The following is a 17411-nucleotide window of genomic DNA, read 5'->3' as shown; positions in this document are numbered from 1 at the left end:
AAATTAATTTGTTAGAACATTATTAGAAAATATTTCGGTGCTTGATCATGTGCACTAATTACAAAGATAGAAATAATTATATGCATGGGTTTCTTAAAGAAGATCAATTGTATTTAAGTTATAAATTAATTAATTGACTTTACCAGTGAAATTAAACATGCAAAGGCGTTCATGGGGCAAGCCCAAGGTCGGCGTTCCATGCACGTACAAATCCATAAATCACAAACTTTAAACATCAAATTGATCCGGATTCAATAACAAAGTGAGAAAATCAAGCTTGAACGCATTACAACTACTGCTCGACTATCGCTTACAGCGCCCTAGCTTAGTGAGTACTCATAATTAGGTTTCATGTGAAAAGAAAAAAAACTGTTTAATTAGGATATATATATATATATATATACACACAACATGATCAAGACCTGCATGCATAAATAATTAGTCAGAACAGTAGCATTGGTGTAAGCAAGTTTAAATGTAAATCAAGAGACAAATGCATTTCTTTTTCTTATAAGCTACAGTACTAAATCTACATATTTATAAGATGGTTAATATTTTCCTTGAATATTTTATGAGTTATTTCTTACTCCTCCAAAATATTAATAAGTTGGCAAAAAAATTAGTTGACAAATAATAATTTAATTTATAATTAAATTATTAATTAAAATTTTGTCATAAAAAATTTAAGAAAAGAATTATTATTATTAAATTAATATTTTTTTTTATTATTTTAACTAATAGATGAATAATTTAATACAGAAATATCTCTTAAATGAAATAAATAAAAGACAAGACATATAAATATCTTAGCCAAATCTTACTTTTGCCTTTGCCCACGAATACTAATGCTATAAAGGTAAGTGAATTACGTTCCTTTAATCAGTGTTTAGGACAACTGAAATATTATTATTGTCCTCGATCCCGACCAGACTAGACAACTTTTAAAGTGTAAAGTGGATAACGTTCCTTTAATTAGTGCTAAAGGAAATTAGTGACCTACTTTAGTTATAAAGTTAAATTAAAGTAGTACTTGAGATAACATATTATGAAAGACCTAATAATATTCAGCCAAAAAAAAAAAAAAGAATAAAAAAGGGAAAATACAAGATCATCATATCCTTCAACTCAATACAAGACTTATCACAAGCCAAATATTTATACGTACGTAATCCAATATAAGACAAAATGGGACACTGTCGTTAGTCAAAGAACACCTTTAAAATCCGATAAAGAATATATGGTATCCCTTGAATTTTACTAATGACATCTGTCTCTGAGAAAATCCGATAAAGACATTCACCAGTAATTTAGCAAAAAAATATTTATTCATTGTACTTCTGATCATCAACATTTTAATATTCTTTAATAAAAGATGAGGATAAAACTGATTAGAATTAGCATTACTACTCGTTGAGTAAAAATAATTAGTAAAAATAATTAGGAGAGATCAAGAGTGAATTGACCAAGACTTTTAAATGTAGAATTTCTGGGTCAACATGAGATGGGATTCATGAGTAGGTATAAGTACCCAAAATAAAATGAATAATTAATCTGGTGGCTTTCATCAAATTTTCTTTAATACTATGAGACGATAAGAGTTGAGATTAAAATTAAAAGTTGAATAAAATATTATTAAGATATATATTTTTTAATATTATTTTTATTTTAAAATTTAAAAAAATTAAATTGTTTATTTTATTTTGTCTAAAAATTTAAGAAAATTATAATGATTAAATGAAATAAGATGAGTTAAAAAAAATTGTGAAAACAAACAAGGCCTAATGTCTATCGTTAAACCCTTTGGATACAGGAATGAATTTGAAGGATTATAGTTTTAAGGTCCAAATACTTATGGAGAGGAATAAGTTGTTATGTTTATTTTTGTTTTATTTTATTTAGTTTTCTTGAGTAATATCATAACTAAATTCTCAAGAAGATACAAAATATGGGTGATACTTGTCCTATAGATGAAGGGGCCTGCCAAAAAACTTTCTATTCCTGGCCTAATTCAAACAATGTTACCTTTACCTTTAAATAAAAATATTATGTGTACTAATTTATTACTTTATTAGGGCTTATTTTATTGCAAATCAAGCAGCTGGGCACTACGGAGTGGGCAAAGAGAAAAGGGTCGGCAAGAATGTTTGTGCCATAATATCCTACAATTTTACCAGCAAGCCAACTCTGTCTGCCTAGATTGTTTCGTCTTCTATCTGTGCATTTATCCTAAACGATTAGGTTATCGTTAGTTCGTTATTCTAAAATAAATGAATGTCTCTGCAAGATCAACTATCTGTTTACTTCAAGTGCAAAGCAAGAGCAGAGAGCTAGAGAAATCATACTCACGGCTGAGATTTTGGCAAAGAGACGGATATCACTTCCTAGCTATTAGCTAAGCTATAGCAGATTGTCCAGAGCCTACATTAGTATTTGGAGAATAAATTAACCTCAATCCCATTAATTTAGAGAATTATGTGTCAGCGACCGGCGCATAATAAAAAATAAATATTTATGACGGACTATTTATTATGAGAATAATTATTTATGAGGAAAATAGATTTATGCTAATACAAAATAATTATTTTTATAAAAAATAATCAATCATTTTTATAGTAAGTAATTAGTTACAAATAAACAATTTTCTTATGTGATTCGTCTATATTTTTTTCAAGTGTGTATACGGAACTTATGAGCCGTAAACTTTGGTTAATTTATATATATATATATATATATATATTTTGACTGGCAGGTGGTTCATAGATTTTTATAGATTATAGAACATTAATGAACATAGGTTCATAAAAGTACTATATCAATGACCATGGAACGTTAGTTATCTAGATGTTATAATCAAATGGTCGATGATGTTTGATCTATGATAATATATGTAGCTATGAAGAGTTGAATGTTACGGGCTTAATCCAATCATGATTTCCAAAAATAAAATAAACTATTGTTAATTGCCTCTAGTACTAGCTAGTACTCCACTTGACTAAATTTTATGCATATCTTCCAAAGAATTATTGCTCCTGGTAGGTAGGAATAATCATGATGAGTATGAATAACTTATCAAAACTTCTGCCTCTTAGAAATTTGCGTTAGTGTCGGGCTAATTAATTAATATAGTTAACTTTATATTTCTTACGCCCTTGGCCCAAGTCACTCACGGTCCGAATCTTCACTCGAGTCGGATCCTTATGCAAGAGAGGGGTGGCCCTACGGTGGTTCGGAAAACCTCCGATACTAAAGTTAATATCGAATAGAGATCAAAATTACTCTAAAGAGGAAGACAACAGTGGAGTATAATTCACAATAGACTTAGTTCATCTCCCTTACCTCGTAGATCTGAGCGACTTTTATACTTAGTTCTTTAGGTCAGGTGGGCCATGCCCTGTGTTCTGAGGTAGAAGGACATATTCCCTCAGAGTCTCCACCGTCATGCTGTATTTAATGCGGCATAGTTTTTTTATTGTCAGTCATTTAATGTGACATGGGTATTTGGCAAAGTTGCCTGATGCCGTCTTTTCCCATTTTTTCCGATTATAGTTTCCCGCGTTCTTCTACAACGTTTCATCTCAATATTAATGATTACCCTCGACTCACATGAGTCTGGAGCCCGCCCGACTCGTATAGGTTTGGGACCCGCCCTGGGCTATCAAATGGTGACCTTTCTAGGCTCGGACCGACATTCCCACGGCTCATAAGACTTGACGAAGTAATGGATCCGGAACAGTATTATGAGCTATAAGCCCTGACAAAAATGCCCCCTAACAAGTATTAGACACTTCTTTTAAAAATTATACAATTCTTTTAAAAATAATGAATAAATATAAATAAAAAAATTAATTTTTTAATAAAAAATTCTACACTTTTTTAAAAAAATAAATAACATTTAAATAACTGATAACTATATCCTAAATTATTATTATTTTAATCTTTACCAAACATGAGCTCAGCAATTTTCGAGTGATGACGTAGAAGGAACCTATGACATCTAAACATGGTCCACGAGGCAACACGAGCAACCCTTTGGAAATTCAAGGAGTCTTCTTTTCTTTTTTAATTAATCGTGCTCAATGGGACCATTTACGTACCAGACACTTATGGCGGGTATGCTTATCTTCTCTCTCTCATATAAAGTGTAGTGAAGTTTGACCCACCTAGCTTTAACTTTAATAAAAATATAAAATAAAGTTAACATAAATAGTGAGACCTAGATATTGGTCAAGCAAAGCGTACCTAGTTACTATGCAAGGGGTGGATCACGTACGTCAAATTTATTACTAGTGTAAATTATATTTTTTTATTTATTTTTAAATTTTTTTAATATTTTTTTAAATATATTATTTACTAATAGTTACTTTTTTAATAATTAAAAAAATAAAAATAAAATAAAATACATAAACGGTAACTTGAAAGGAAAAACTGGTGAGGTCATAATTCTTTTTTCGAGCTGTATATATGGAATCAACCCTTTTTACATTTTTTATATAATTATATTTTAAAATAAAGATATTTTTATAAAATGATATTATTATTATAAATTATTTTATAAAAACATCCTTCGTTTTTAACATAATTGTATAAAAGATTGTGAAAAATATTGTATATTTATCACTTTTTGATGTTATGATGCGCACATGTCTTATACATGCAATCTTGCTAAATAATCATATTCTCTTATATATATATATATATAAATAAATAAGAAGTTTGACAAGTAATCATCTTATAAATAATATCATTATAAAAAGTTTTAATTGTTTTATGATTTCATTTAAACCAACGAAATGTAAGTTAGTGTTCATATTCTTTAAACTTAATTAGTCTCACTACTGATTATTAATTAATTTGTTCATACTGTACGTTTAGTGGGATATAGCTATATTAAGTGAGATTATTATATTCTTTACTCGTTTATCTACAAAGGGACCTCCGTGAAAATTGTCTGACACTATACCAGGAATAAAGAGAGAGAAAAAGGAAAGGATAGAAAGCGAACGGCAGATATTAATCCACCTGTAAAGTTAAATTTGGAAGATAAATCACTTTCAGCAGAAAAATTGGACCCTGCGGATCATCATCGAGTACTGTAAATGTCAATTGGCAAGCCATACGATGTTGGATTAAGTTGTTTTCTAAGTTCTTTGCCTCTCCAATCCTTTTCTAAAATTCAATGTCAAGATTGTTAGATTTCTTTGAAAATCAAATCAATCTACTTCCACATATATACTACAATTTTGGAGAACAAAGTTAGATTCAGAAAAAAAAGGTTAAATAGAGGAATATAATTTTTGAAAACTAAGAAACTTTTTTAGAAATTGACAAATGGCAAACAGAGCCAAGATCTGATGATGAAGCTAGGTTGTACCATGTTACTAATTTTTCTCACCACTATATTGCTACAGTACTTTAAAGTGCAACTAAAAAAAGTGATAATTAGAGGAATATATAAGTTATTATTTCGGATGATGTCATCTTACCTATTTTAATCATCATAACTACTGAGTATGGGCGCATGCACAGTAGATAAATACTGTGTACTTAAGTGCATAGTACCTGCATGGGCATTACATCTCGACTGTACTTGGCATGTACAGTGCCAGGCAAAGTGAGGACACGCTCCACGGCGCGATGACAAGCTCGCGACAGCCCACCGCAAGCTAAGTGAACCTATCGGCAGCCCCCACGTACGTGAGCTATCGAAGGCTTTTGTCCCCAACTGGCTGGTCCCCGTCGCCAAGGACCGTTCGCGGCATGCCTAATGGGCGCACTGGGATCACTGGGACCAAGTTCTAGTCTTTATTGTGGCTATGTTTGTCCTCTTAATTTGTCTCATACCCAAAAAAGATAGATATTATGAGAAGTTTTACAATCATGTCTTGTCATTATTAGAAATTTTATAAAAATAAATTTTTAAATTGAAATAATTTTATATATTAATTTTATAATTTATATCAAATCATATAAATTTATAAATTTATAGTTATAAAACAAAAATTATACCAAAAAGTGGTCACTGCATGCTTTGAATTATTATTGTGCTCACCAGATCATGACTGGCCAGCTTTTTTGAAAAAAAAAAAGTAAAGTATAAAGTGGATCACGTTACTCGATCGTACTACAAATTAAAGGAAGGTGACCAGCTACTTTAGTTATAATAAAATGTAAAGTTGATCTTGAAATAACATAAATAATGGAAGACTTAATTGAATAATGGTCAAGCAAAGCATATAACATATACCTCACGACGCGATCGAGGCGCGGATCACGGGAAACTTTGAAGCTCTTACCTCTTATAACAATATGCATGTCTAATATTATCCGTTTTCGACGCTTCAATATTAATATTTTCCTCTTAGACAACAGTGTGCATATATAATATATAAATAAAATGATAGATATATATATATATATATACAACCTTTTTTACAATCTTTTATGTAATTATATATGTTTTAAATGAGAGTTATTTTTTATAAAATAATTTATTAAAATAATATCATTTTACATAAACGGACTCATTTTAAAATATAATTGTATAGAATGTTATAAAAATGGTTATACATGTATCATTACTTTAATATATATATATATATATATATAATTACATAAAGATGGATATGAGATGATTATGTTCATGTAGTTTGTACAAAATATTTTGTTCTTGTTTTAATTTTTGTAATACCAGAATTAGTTACAAGAGAATGCATGTTACATATATATATATATATAGAATCTTCCTGAATAAATTGTTGTAATTTATAATTATCTCAAGAAACTCTAATTATAAGATTAACTACTTCTTTTGAAATGTTAATTTATAGGTCAAAAGAGTTAGCATCAATGTTGCACCGACACTTTATCTGTAGGAAGGTACACTTACGTAACACTCCTACATACCATAACGATTACAGAGAAAAAAAGGAATAAGAAATAAAATAAAAATAAAAAGAAGAAAATCTTAATTAATCAAGCAAAGCATACCTTAGTACGATGTGAGGCGTGGATCAATTGAGTGACAACTTGAACCATAAGCCTTATATTACGTATGTGAACATGTCTTGCACAATCTTGATAAATAATCATATTGTCTGTTTTTTCTTTTTTCTTTTTTAAGTTTGACAACTAGTCATATTGATATATCATTAATAATAAAAACAAAAAATCAAATTTTTATGAATTATTTGTTCCAAATTCCAATAAAATGAAAGTTGGATTTTCAAATTCTTTGAACTCAGTCCCCAGTGATTAAGTTTGTTCATCTTGTTTATTACTTGGATCTATAGTCATAATTGAAATTATATTCTCAACATGTAAAATTATGTGAATATGTTTGTGTACAAAGGGACCTCATGCCCCATGCAGTTAATATTGTCAGCCACTTTAGCAAGGAATAAAGAGAAAAGGCGAAAACGGAAAAAGAGAGCAGAGATAATGTGATCCACCTGTAAAGCTCAAAATTGGAAGATAAATCACTTTCACCAGAACAAAAATTAGACCCTGCGGATGACTGTACGTCATGTAAACGGCAACCTATTTGATTTTGGGTTAATTTTCTATATCGGGTTTTGTTATTCATCATCTTTATACATTATATATATATATCATATTTTTTTTTATTAAATATGTAGTATATGGATGATAATTCAATTAATTTAAAAATAAAACCAATATTTGTTTTTTTTTTATTTAAAGTGTGATATATTATGGAGATGATGAATAGAATTTTTATTTCTATATCACTTTTGTTTTATAAATTCTTTACCTTTCTAAAGCATTTTCCAAAATTGTAGATCCTGAAAATTGTTATATTTCTTTACAAATCAAATAAATTTTGGAGAAGCAAAAGAAAAACAAACACAAATTTGAAAAAAATGTTAAATAACTAAATATAAGTTTTAAAAACTGTAAGTACTATTTTAGACTTTGCACTTATAAACTCTTAAAATGACGCATTGTATTGTCAAATTTTCAAAAACTGACAAATAGCACACGTTGTCAAAATTCGATAATTAAGATTGTGTATTGCCACCTATTTTTCCCTAACTAATAGTACCAAATTCAAATAAAAAGTACTTCTTGAAAAAACAAAATTATAGTTAGGGTAATGAGGATTATGTCCTCTTATTTATTTTTAACCAACTTACTAATCTTGATAAATAATAATGAAATTTATTTATTTTATGAGCTTGATAAATAATCGAGCATCTTGAATATATTGACATGATTATAAAATAATTTAAATGGTTTATTATGATTTTATTGATGCCAATCAAAATGAAATTAAGTTGGCTATATATAATTTAATGGAGTAAATTTTTAGCATGTAATAAAAATTTATACGATTATGTTAATTTGTAGCAAATACTATATACTTGTTTTTTTTACCGTAAATTGATTATATATTGGAGAACAGTGAATGATATTTCACATTATTGTATACTGTTTATATAATTATTTCAAGAAACTCTAATTATAACATTAACTACTACTTCTTTTATACCTCAAAGGAGTCAGCAGGAATGTTGCACGGCCGACACTTTTATGTGCAGGCCAGAAGCTGGTACGTACCACTTCTACGCTAATTAAAGGAGTATAGAGGAAAAATGAAAAAGAAATTATAACGCAAAAACAAAAAGTAGAAAAACCTTAATTAACCAATTAGCAAAGCATACTTTATGCGTAACACCTTGAAGCTTATTAAGTCACGTTATAACCTTATCATTACTTTTTATCTATATTTATTGAGATTATATATATTCTCGACATAAAATTACGTGAATATGATTAATTGTATCCACTATTTTTATCCAGTCGTTTATCCCCGACCCAAATTAAGGGTCTCATGGCCCAGTTAATAGAGCAATGCTATACAACTTCATAACCTTTACACATTATTTTTTTTTAAATTTTTAATACTTTTTTAAATTTTATTTTTTTTAAATTAATTCAATTCTTCTATTCATTATTCATATATTAAATATTTGATAAAATAAAAATATAATAAAAATTAAAAAAATGTAATGTGTGAAAATTGTATGAATGGTAAGAAATTGTGTAGATTTTTTTCAGTTAATATTGTCAGCCAATTTACCAAGTAGGAATAAAGAGAAAAGACAAAGAAGGAAAAAAGAGAACAAATGTACGTGACCCACCTCATGTAAAAGCTAAAATTGGAAGATAAATCACTTTCACCAGAAAAATTGGACCCTAACTGCGGATCAACTGTAAATGGCAAGCTATTTGATTTTGGGTTAATTTTCTATATCACTTTTGTTTTATAAGCTCTTAATATGCCTTTTCAAATCATTTTCCAAATCTAGATTGTTAGATTTCTTTACAAATCAAATAAATATTCTTCCAAATTATGCTACAACTTAAAAAAAAATGTTAAATAACTAAATATAAGTAATTTTAAAAACTACAAGTACTATTTTAGACTTTTAATTTGCACTTATAAACTATTAAAATGACGCATTATTGTATTGTCAAATTATATAATTATTTATAATTAGTTGGAAGAAACTTACATAATTACTTTTTCCAATTTATATAACTATTTAAAAAAATTATAAAATATCATATAAAATATTATTGAAAATTTTATAGAGTAAATTTGGTCGATCGGTCAATCTGAAAATTAATACGAGCGATTTCAGTACGTTTATGATTAAAGTGATTGATATGCTTTTCAAAAAGGTTGTCAATCAGTGGCTAATTTTTTATTATTTATTTTTACAAAAAAAAAAAAAAAACAAAAGACAGAATAAAGCGCAATATGTGCCACGATCCCTTAAGAAAGCTGGCGTGTGTGTATATATATATATATATATATATGCGCCTCTCAACTTAACGCACACATGCACTGAATAGGAGATGTGGGTAGTGGAGTACTACTGAGATCAGCAGCTAATAGAGGGTCGTGAGTTTAAAAATTAAAATTGAGGAGTACGTACCGAAATGGAGGCCGTGCACTACAACAGCAGAAAGGGAGGGATGCATTACCCTCTTGCATTCATTGCGATGCTGATCCTCGTTCTCCTCAATGCTAATTCTTGTAGTGGGGGTGCTGCCGTTGGCATCCAGCGTATTAAGAGCAACACCACTTTCGGGTGCAATGTCCGCCTCGAAGAATGCCTGATCATGGAGGACGACTTGGAGCTGGAATTCCTGATGAACCCCTACATCAGTCGGATTCTTCCTAGTACTACAACAAAAAGTCCAACCGCCGGATCCAAGCAGCCCAATAAACCAGCAGTTCCTTGTGGGAACAAGGGTGACCCATATTCTCGTTGCATTGCTCACGCCGGGGGAAATGGAAACAGTGAGAAATGTGGGCAGTACAAACGTAATTGTCAGTAACCTCACCAGCCCAGGTGATAAATTTTATGTATAGTTATTTTTCGTATTTTTTTTGCATTTTATTGATATGATTGGTTGGGTATTAAAAAAAATTGATACAACCAATTACATTAATAAAATACACATAAAATACGTAAAAATAACTGTAAGTAACATTATTCAAATAAATTACTGCCTGCGTGCAATTGCAGGGATCCGGATGGTGATGATTCGGTGTTATATGTATGTGTGCAGGTGTTTTAATTAATGTATCATGTTTTATTGGAGAATAAATAAATTCGCAATTTCCTCAACGATGATAATGCATACATATATATATATACTAGGTGAAAGCAACGTGCAATGCACGTTTGCTTAGTTTATATGTAATTTTTTTGGTTAAGAATTAATTTTTTATTACTAAAGATGTAATATTTTTGGTTAATTAACTAACTAATGATGTAATTTTATATAATTGATAAATAATGAAACATTGTGATATATTAAAAAAGAAGAGCATTAATAGAATCTATAACATGATCTTATAAATAAACATCACTCATAGTTCTATGAAAGCTGTTTGAGATCATTTTGATTCTAACATGATGATCCAGCATTTTCTTCATCTTCCACCGCTTCGATAGAGAGGATATTAAATTGCCTATATTTTTTCTCCTTCAGTTTCTCTGGATCTGCATAGACGTGAATCTTCCAAATTTTTTTTGATAATTTTTCCGCAATGCGTTTAACATACGGTGGATTTTCCTACAAAATAAAATTTGAATAGCTTTACATAATTAATAAAAAAAAAAAAACCCATTTTTTTGTAATTAATTCATTATAACAAAACTCAACTTTTGAAGAAAAATTAAAGAGATACCTCTCCAGCACGTTCCATCAATTTAACTGCTGAACAACCAAGTGTCTGTTCTGCTACTTCACCAAACATAGTAGCAGCTAACTTTCCAGTGTTATCGTCCAGTTCAACATATGCCCTAGCACTTTAAATGCGTTGAATATATTAATTTCAATTTGAATAGTGTTAAATTATGAATGAAATCAGACATCAATTTTAAATTAAAATTGTAAGATTCGTACCGTGGTTTGCAGACCCCTTGGTTTTTGCAATACATACAAACGAAGCTTTCATTGTATTTATATCCAGTTCCTTTATTACAGCCAATGCATGACATGTAATAAAAAACTTGGGTGAAGTCAATAACATTTACCTTCACCTTTATCCAGAATTTTGCTTTCTGCATTAAATTATAATCAATTTTTAGAATGAATGTTTGTGTAAATATTTTAATTTATTACTAATAAAATAATATTTACCGCCATGAGTTATAAACCCTTACTCAACCCTGCAATATCACAATTCTTCACAATTTCCCGAATACCAACAGATGACAGTGGTGCAGATGGGTAGGTCAAGGATCTTGCAATAATACTTCTAATTATCAAATCGTTACTCTTCGCCCTTAAAATTCAGAAAAGAATAATAATGTAAGGAAATGAAATATACATGTAAATTACATAAATCAATAAATAACTCTAATAAAAATGCATTAATATGTAATTGTTAATTTTCAAGAATTACCATTGCTTCATTGCAGCTGCCTCAGGAAGAAGAGGATTGATTATAAAGGTACTTGATGGACGTGATGATAGAGACAATCCTTTGATGAAATTGACATCAATATTAGTGCTAGTATATACGATATGGAAAAATATCTAAGCTGTTTTATTATTATAAATACCGTTATATGATCCAACAGATATTTTTGTTCCAAGTATTATCGGCTTATCTTCAATAATATCTGATATTTTCTTACATTCGTCTTGGACAAATCGACCACACATAGTCAAACATATGGGGTTCAAGCTACAAAATTGAAATAATTAAAAGAGTTAATAAAATATTCCTAAATTAATATTGGAATTCAATTTTAAAAGAGATGAGAAGTTATAAGAATTTTTTACCTTTCATCAATAACATATATCTCCTGGATCGTTGTTGGTCCAGATGCTGCCGTTATCTCTTTAGTTGGCTTAATTTTGATTGCGACAGCTAAAATATCTAAATATTTGAATATGAAATGTTAATTTATTGATAATTAATTTATAATAAAATTTAAATTAAATTACCTATTTCTCCAATCGACCCTCTATAAGCCTCCAAGTCCTTGAATGGGACGATCTCATATTTCGGTGCATCTATTTGCTCTTCGTTCTGTGGAATATCTTCTATTATTGTTTTTGAGTTCAGGGTCCATTGATATTGATATTCTCCAATTTTGTATTTTGGATCTACTGGTTTGACATATGCATCAATGATATAATAGGACTGTAAAATTTTTAAAGTGTTCTCCCGGGGGTCAATATCAGTTCCAAACATTGTCGCCTGCACTCGATTTCCCTGAACCAATAATAAAAATAATTGTGATTAGTAGTGTATTATATAAAATTATGAGGATTATTTTACTATACTAATTATTTTAAATAATTTTTGTATTTTTTTAAACAAAAAATGTCATAAAAAGATAAATAAATAAATTTAATGTAATTGATATTTTTTAATAATAATATAGAATACAAGAACCTCTAATTTGAAAGGATATTGAAAATTGGAAACATAATATATGCTAACAAATATCATACCTCTTTATCAATTAATATCAAATTTTGGTACTTCACTGCTGTGCGTTGGCTTATTCGTTTAGGTGACCTTTCCGCAACGATCATCTTAATCTTCCAGTTTTTTGTTTTCGGAGTGATATCCTTTATTGATGTATACACCGTCCACATTTTTTCCCTTTTCATATACAAAAATATCAGATGTATAAGTATAACAGATCTTAATTTAAATTCATAAATTACTAAAATAAATGACGAAGACATTTAAATAAATGACTGAATATTAGACATATAGAGAAGAATATTATAATACACAATAAATCGAAACTATACAATTAAATCTAGTTACCTGTATAATATTAATTCAAACATGATAATGTAAGTAATTCTGTAAACACAATATTTTTTGTGCAGTTCTTTTCACGTTGTTCAGTGGACACTGGTCGTATTAGAATCCTCACTGCAGATGATGTCTTTGCCCTTGATAAAGCCACATATAATTGACTATGTGAAAAAACTGACTGAGGTAAATAAATCCCAACACAATCTAATGTCTGTCCTTGTGACTTATTTATAGTCATTGTGAAACTCAATCTTATAGGAAATTGAGTTCGTTTGAATGGAAAACCACTATTTTCATCAACATTTGGTAAGAATGGTATCTTTGGAATGAACACTCTTTTTCCGATATGGTGTCCAACTGCAATTTCTGCATCTATGACATTTTGATCAAAAGCCCGACAAATCAAACGGGTTCCGTTGCATAGCCCTTCTGAAGGATTAATATTTCTAAGCAGCATGATGGGACAGTTTTTCTTGAGTAATAATTCATGAGGCGGAAGTCCGTTTGGGGTTAGAGTATTCAAGAAATCTTCCATAACTGATTGTTCAGATGCATTTATTGTCTCATCAAAACTGTAATATCGCTGAATTTCACCCGGGAGCCTATGAATCAACAATGCGTTTATTTCGTCAACATAACTGTTCTTCAGTGTTAATATTGCCCGATTCATCATAATTGAAATATTCATTGAATATTCATGAATATTGTGGAAAGCATCTTCTATTAAATGATCTAAAGAAGTGCTGTCATCATAATAGGGAATAAGCATCCTATTTGGAATCTTTATGGTTTCATCAACTGTGTTTGGCGACATTCCGTTTCCAACTTCTAACACATAATCTAAAAAAACTGGATCAAGTCTTGCTCGCATATTTTCAGTTAATCGGAACTTGGTCAATGTAGGCCACAAATAGGAATAAACCAAACTGGAATTAACCTGTTGTTGTCTTGTTCCTTTACGAACCACGGGTAAAACCTGTCGAAAATCTCTACCGAAAACAACAACCTTTGCACCGAATGTTACATCTGAATCATTGATGTCTCGTAGCATCTTATCCAATGCTTCTATGTGTTGTTTTCTTATCATTGGAGCCTCATCCCAAATTATTAATTTTGCTGCACGTAGTAGGTTTGCCAGTGCACTTTGTTTGCTGACACAGCACGTGTTTCTTTCATCAGTATCAAGTGGAAGCTTAAAACGTGAGTGTGCTGTTTGACCTCCTGGAAGAATAGATGCAGCAACGCCTGATGAAGCAGTTGCAAGTACTACTAATTTTCTTGATCGTACTGTTGCGAGAAGTGCTCTGTACAAGAATGTTTTCCCTGTCCCACCTAGGCCATCTACAAAGAATGCAGCATTTTGGTTTGCAAATACTTTTTCCAGCACTGCGTTATAGACATGTTGTTGTTCACTATTAAGAAATTGTGATGCAGCAATATCTTCTTCTAGAATTTCAACAGCCAATTCATCATCGATTTCTCTAGATTGAAATTCTTTTTCATCGAAGCAAATGTCGTCATCAAGAAGATGGTAGGAATTAATGTCTTTCCCCATTGATTCAATTGTAAAAGAGATTGACCTCAATACTTGGGTTCTTACATTTGATATAGAATCTTCTGTTGATTTGAAATCAGTTGACATATCTTGTTCAAAACGTTCCCAAAGCTCCCTCGGATTGGTTGGATTACAATAAACCAATATTGTTGCAAATAACCGTCTCAAACTGGATGGCACTTGATATAAAGATGCTTCCTGTAAACAATCTTCTAAGCTACTGTCTCTCTGTAGCAACCCACGCATTGTTGCTGCCTCGCGAAATGTTGGAGCCACAACACCATCAACTGTCTTGAGATCGTCAAACGACAAAGGTCCTCTTACATGGTTTAACAATATCCGCAGATAATACATTTCGCCTTCAAATGGATTTGCTGTAACAATACGGCCTATAACAGTTTTCTTTTTCCGAGGAGTCCAATCTTTGTTTTGTTGGTTCCAAACATAATATTCTGGAAATTCTTTATACAGTAATCTCTTTGCATTCTCGTCTACTCGATTTAATGCAAAAAATTCTGTTAACATCGATTTTCTAGAACGATCTAAGTTGACAACATTGATTAGATCATCATTTGCTCGGAAAATCACTGGGTGTTGATCCTCCAGATGTAAATGTAAACTATACACTACTGGGTACATCTCATTAATAATAAAGCCATATATTCTCCACATAGCTTCGGGGGGAGCAATCCATCGGGCCGATTGGAATTGTTGGATTTCATCAACTTGTTGATTGTTTTGTTCAGAAATCAAGTTGAAAGCAACACGATCATGTCCTTTATAAATGTATTTATAAAGATATTTGACTGCTTTTATCGTAGAACAAATCTCGACATTAATGTGACAATCAAATGTTGCAAGCAAATATGGATTATATGGAACAACCCAACGATTATCTAAATTTTGGCCTCTGACTTTGACAGTTACTCCATTGTTTGAACGCCTATATATTGGGAAGCAATCATTTCCAACGGTTGTAGAAGATGCGTAATTTTTTGGATAATTACTTTTGCAACAACCATTTTTCTTCATGCAAACATTTGTTGGGTTCAACACTCCACATGGCCCATGCATCATATGCTTTACAATAGCGTTATGCAAGTGCAAGTTTGTATTTTTATCAGGTATCTCTGCTGATACGATCTCGTCAAAAGATTCAGGCGCATAGACCTTCCAATCCTTCTGTAAGATAATTAAAAAATGCGCATGTGGAAGACCTCTCTTTTGATGCTCCATAACGTAGACATATGCTGAGACTTGACCAAATATTTTCCTCTTGAATAATTGATCCTTTAATTCTTCTAGTTTTGCACGAAAGACTCGAGCAACCAAATCAGGTCGATTCTGACTCTCCTCATGCAGATGTAGTTCATTTGTAATTTCTTTCCAATTTGGATTGCACGTCATTGTTAAGAAAATGTCTGGTTTGCCATAACGCTGAACTAAAGCCATTGCTTCCATATATCTTTTTCTCATGTCTCTTGGACCTCCAATAAATGATGAAGGCAGTATAATCCGTTTTCCAACATTAGAAGCGTTTGTTTCCCCAAGCGTAATTGTATCAACAATACCTTGATATAACTCTGATCGAATATGTTGTTGCTTCTTCCTAAAATAATCTAATCTTGACGTCTCGATCTTAACATACATATCTACTACAAATTGTTGCAATAGTTGACCAGAAAGTAGCAAAATTGATCTGACATTTTCTCTTATTTGTAATTTGTAGCAATAATATTCACGGCATGAAACAACTGGATCCTTCCTTTTTCTGTTTGACGCTACAAAAGTTGAATGTGAATGAAACGTTACTAAGTTAGAAGTACATACTAAATGAAATTTTTGAATATTAATACTGCAATCTAACCTCGTTGTTCTCTTGCAAGTAATTCTTCTGCAGTCACTGATTGTTGAGGATTTATTAATCCGTTTGTTTCATTATATGTAGATCTCCTTCCTCTACTAATCCTTTCAATCCCTTGATGCCAACCAACATCGCCAAATGGAAATAACAATGGATATTGCAATGGATCATAACACCCAAAATAGTACTGAACTATATGACTTCCACCAGAATGGTTAAAGACAAAAATGTCACGTCCTCTTAGTTGATCTTCATCATCATTTTCTACCCATATTGCTGCAACTTGTGAAAATGTGGGGGCATTGAATACACGTTGATCTAGGCCAGCATCTGATCCTATATGAATTATTTGATTTTCCAAATCTAGCAAATCACCAAGAGAGCGGAAAAAAATAGAATACGGATTGATGCGAAGAATATCAATGAGTTGATTGACAATTGATGGATCCATTCTATTTGAATCAGAAATGCGATTTTCTAATTCATGTTCTGTATCATAGAAATACAACTGGAGATAAGAAGGACGACGATTTGAAGGAACCAAATCGTTGATATAGTGATAGATCTGTCCTTGAGTTCTGAAAGTATAGATTCCTCTATTTCTCCTGCAAAGATCTTTATCAAACTTCACTCCAAAGGATGTAAAAGCGAACTTGTTATTATAAGTT

General features: G+C 30.7%; 1 protein-coding gene across 1 annotated transcript; it reads right to left on the bottom strand.

The window, feature by feature from the left end:
• Positions 1-10941: 10941 nt before the first annotated feature.
• LOC122307495 lies at positions 10942-17194 on the bottom strand. The gene is made up of 9 exons (XM_043120405.1): positions 16747-17194; positions 13443-16660; positions 12493-12763; positions 12328-12424; positions 12105-12229; positions 11945-12023; positions 11708-11824; positions 11225-11345; positions 10942-11109 (listed from the first exon to the last, which is right to left on the bottom strand). The coding sequence occupies exons 1-9, from the start codon at positions 17192-17194 to the stop codon at positions 10942-10944; spliced, it is 4644 nt and encodes a 1547-aa protein (XP_042976339.1).
• Positions 17195-17411: the final 217 nt, after the last annotated feature.

The sequence above is a fragment of the Carya illinoinensis genome, chromosome 4, assembly GCF_018687715.1.
Source record: "Carya illinoinensis cultivar Pawnee chromosome 4, C.illinoinensisPawnee_v1, whole genome shotgun sequence".
Classification (NCBI taxonomy): domain Eukaryota; kingdom Viridiplantae; phylum Streptophyta; class Magnoliopsida; order Fagales; family Juglandaceae; genus Carya; species Carya illinoinensis.
The sequence above is the reverse complement of the archived record's forward strand: the minus strand, read 5'-3'. Positions and strand labels throughout refer to the sequence as shown.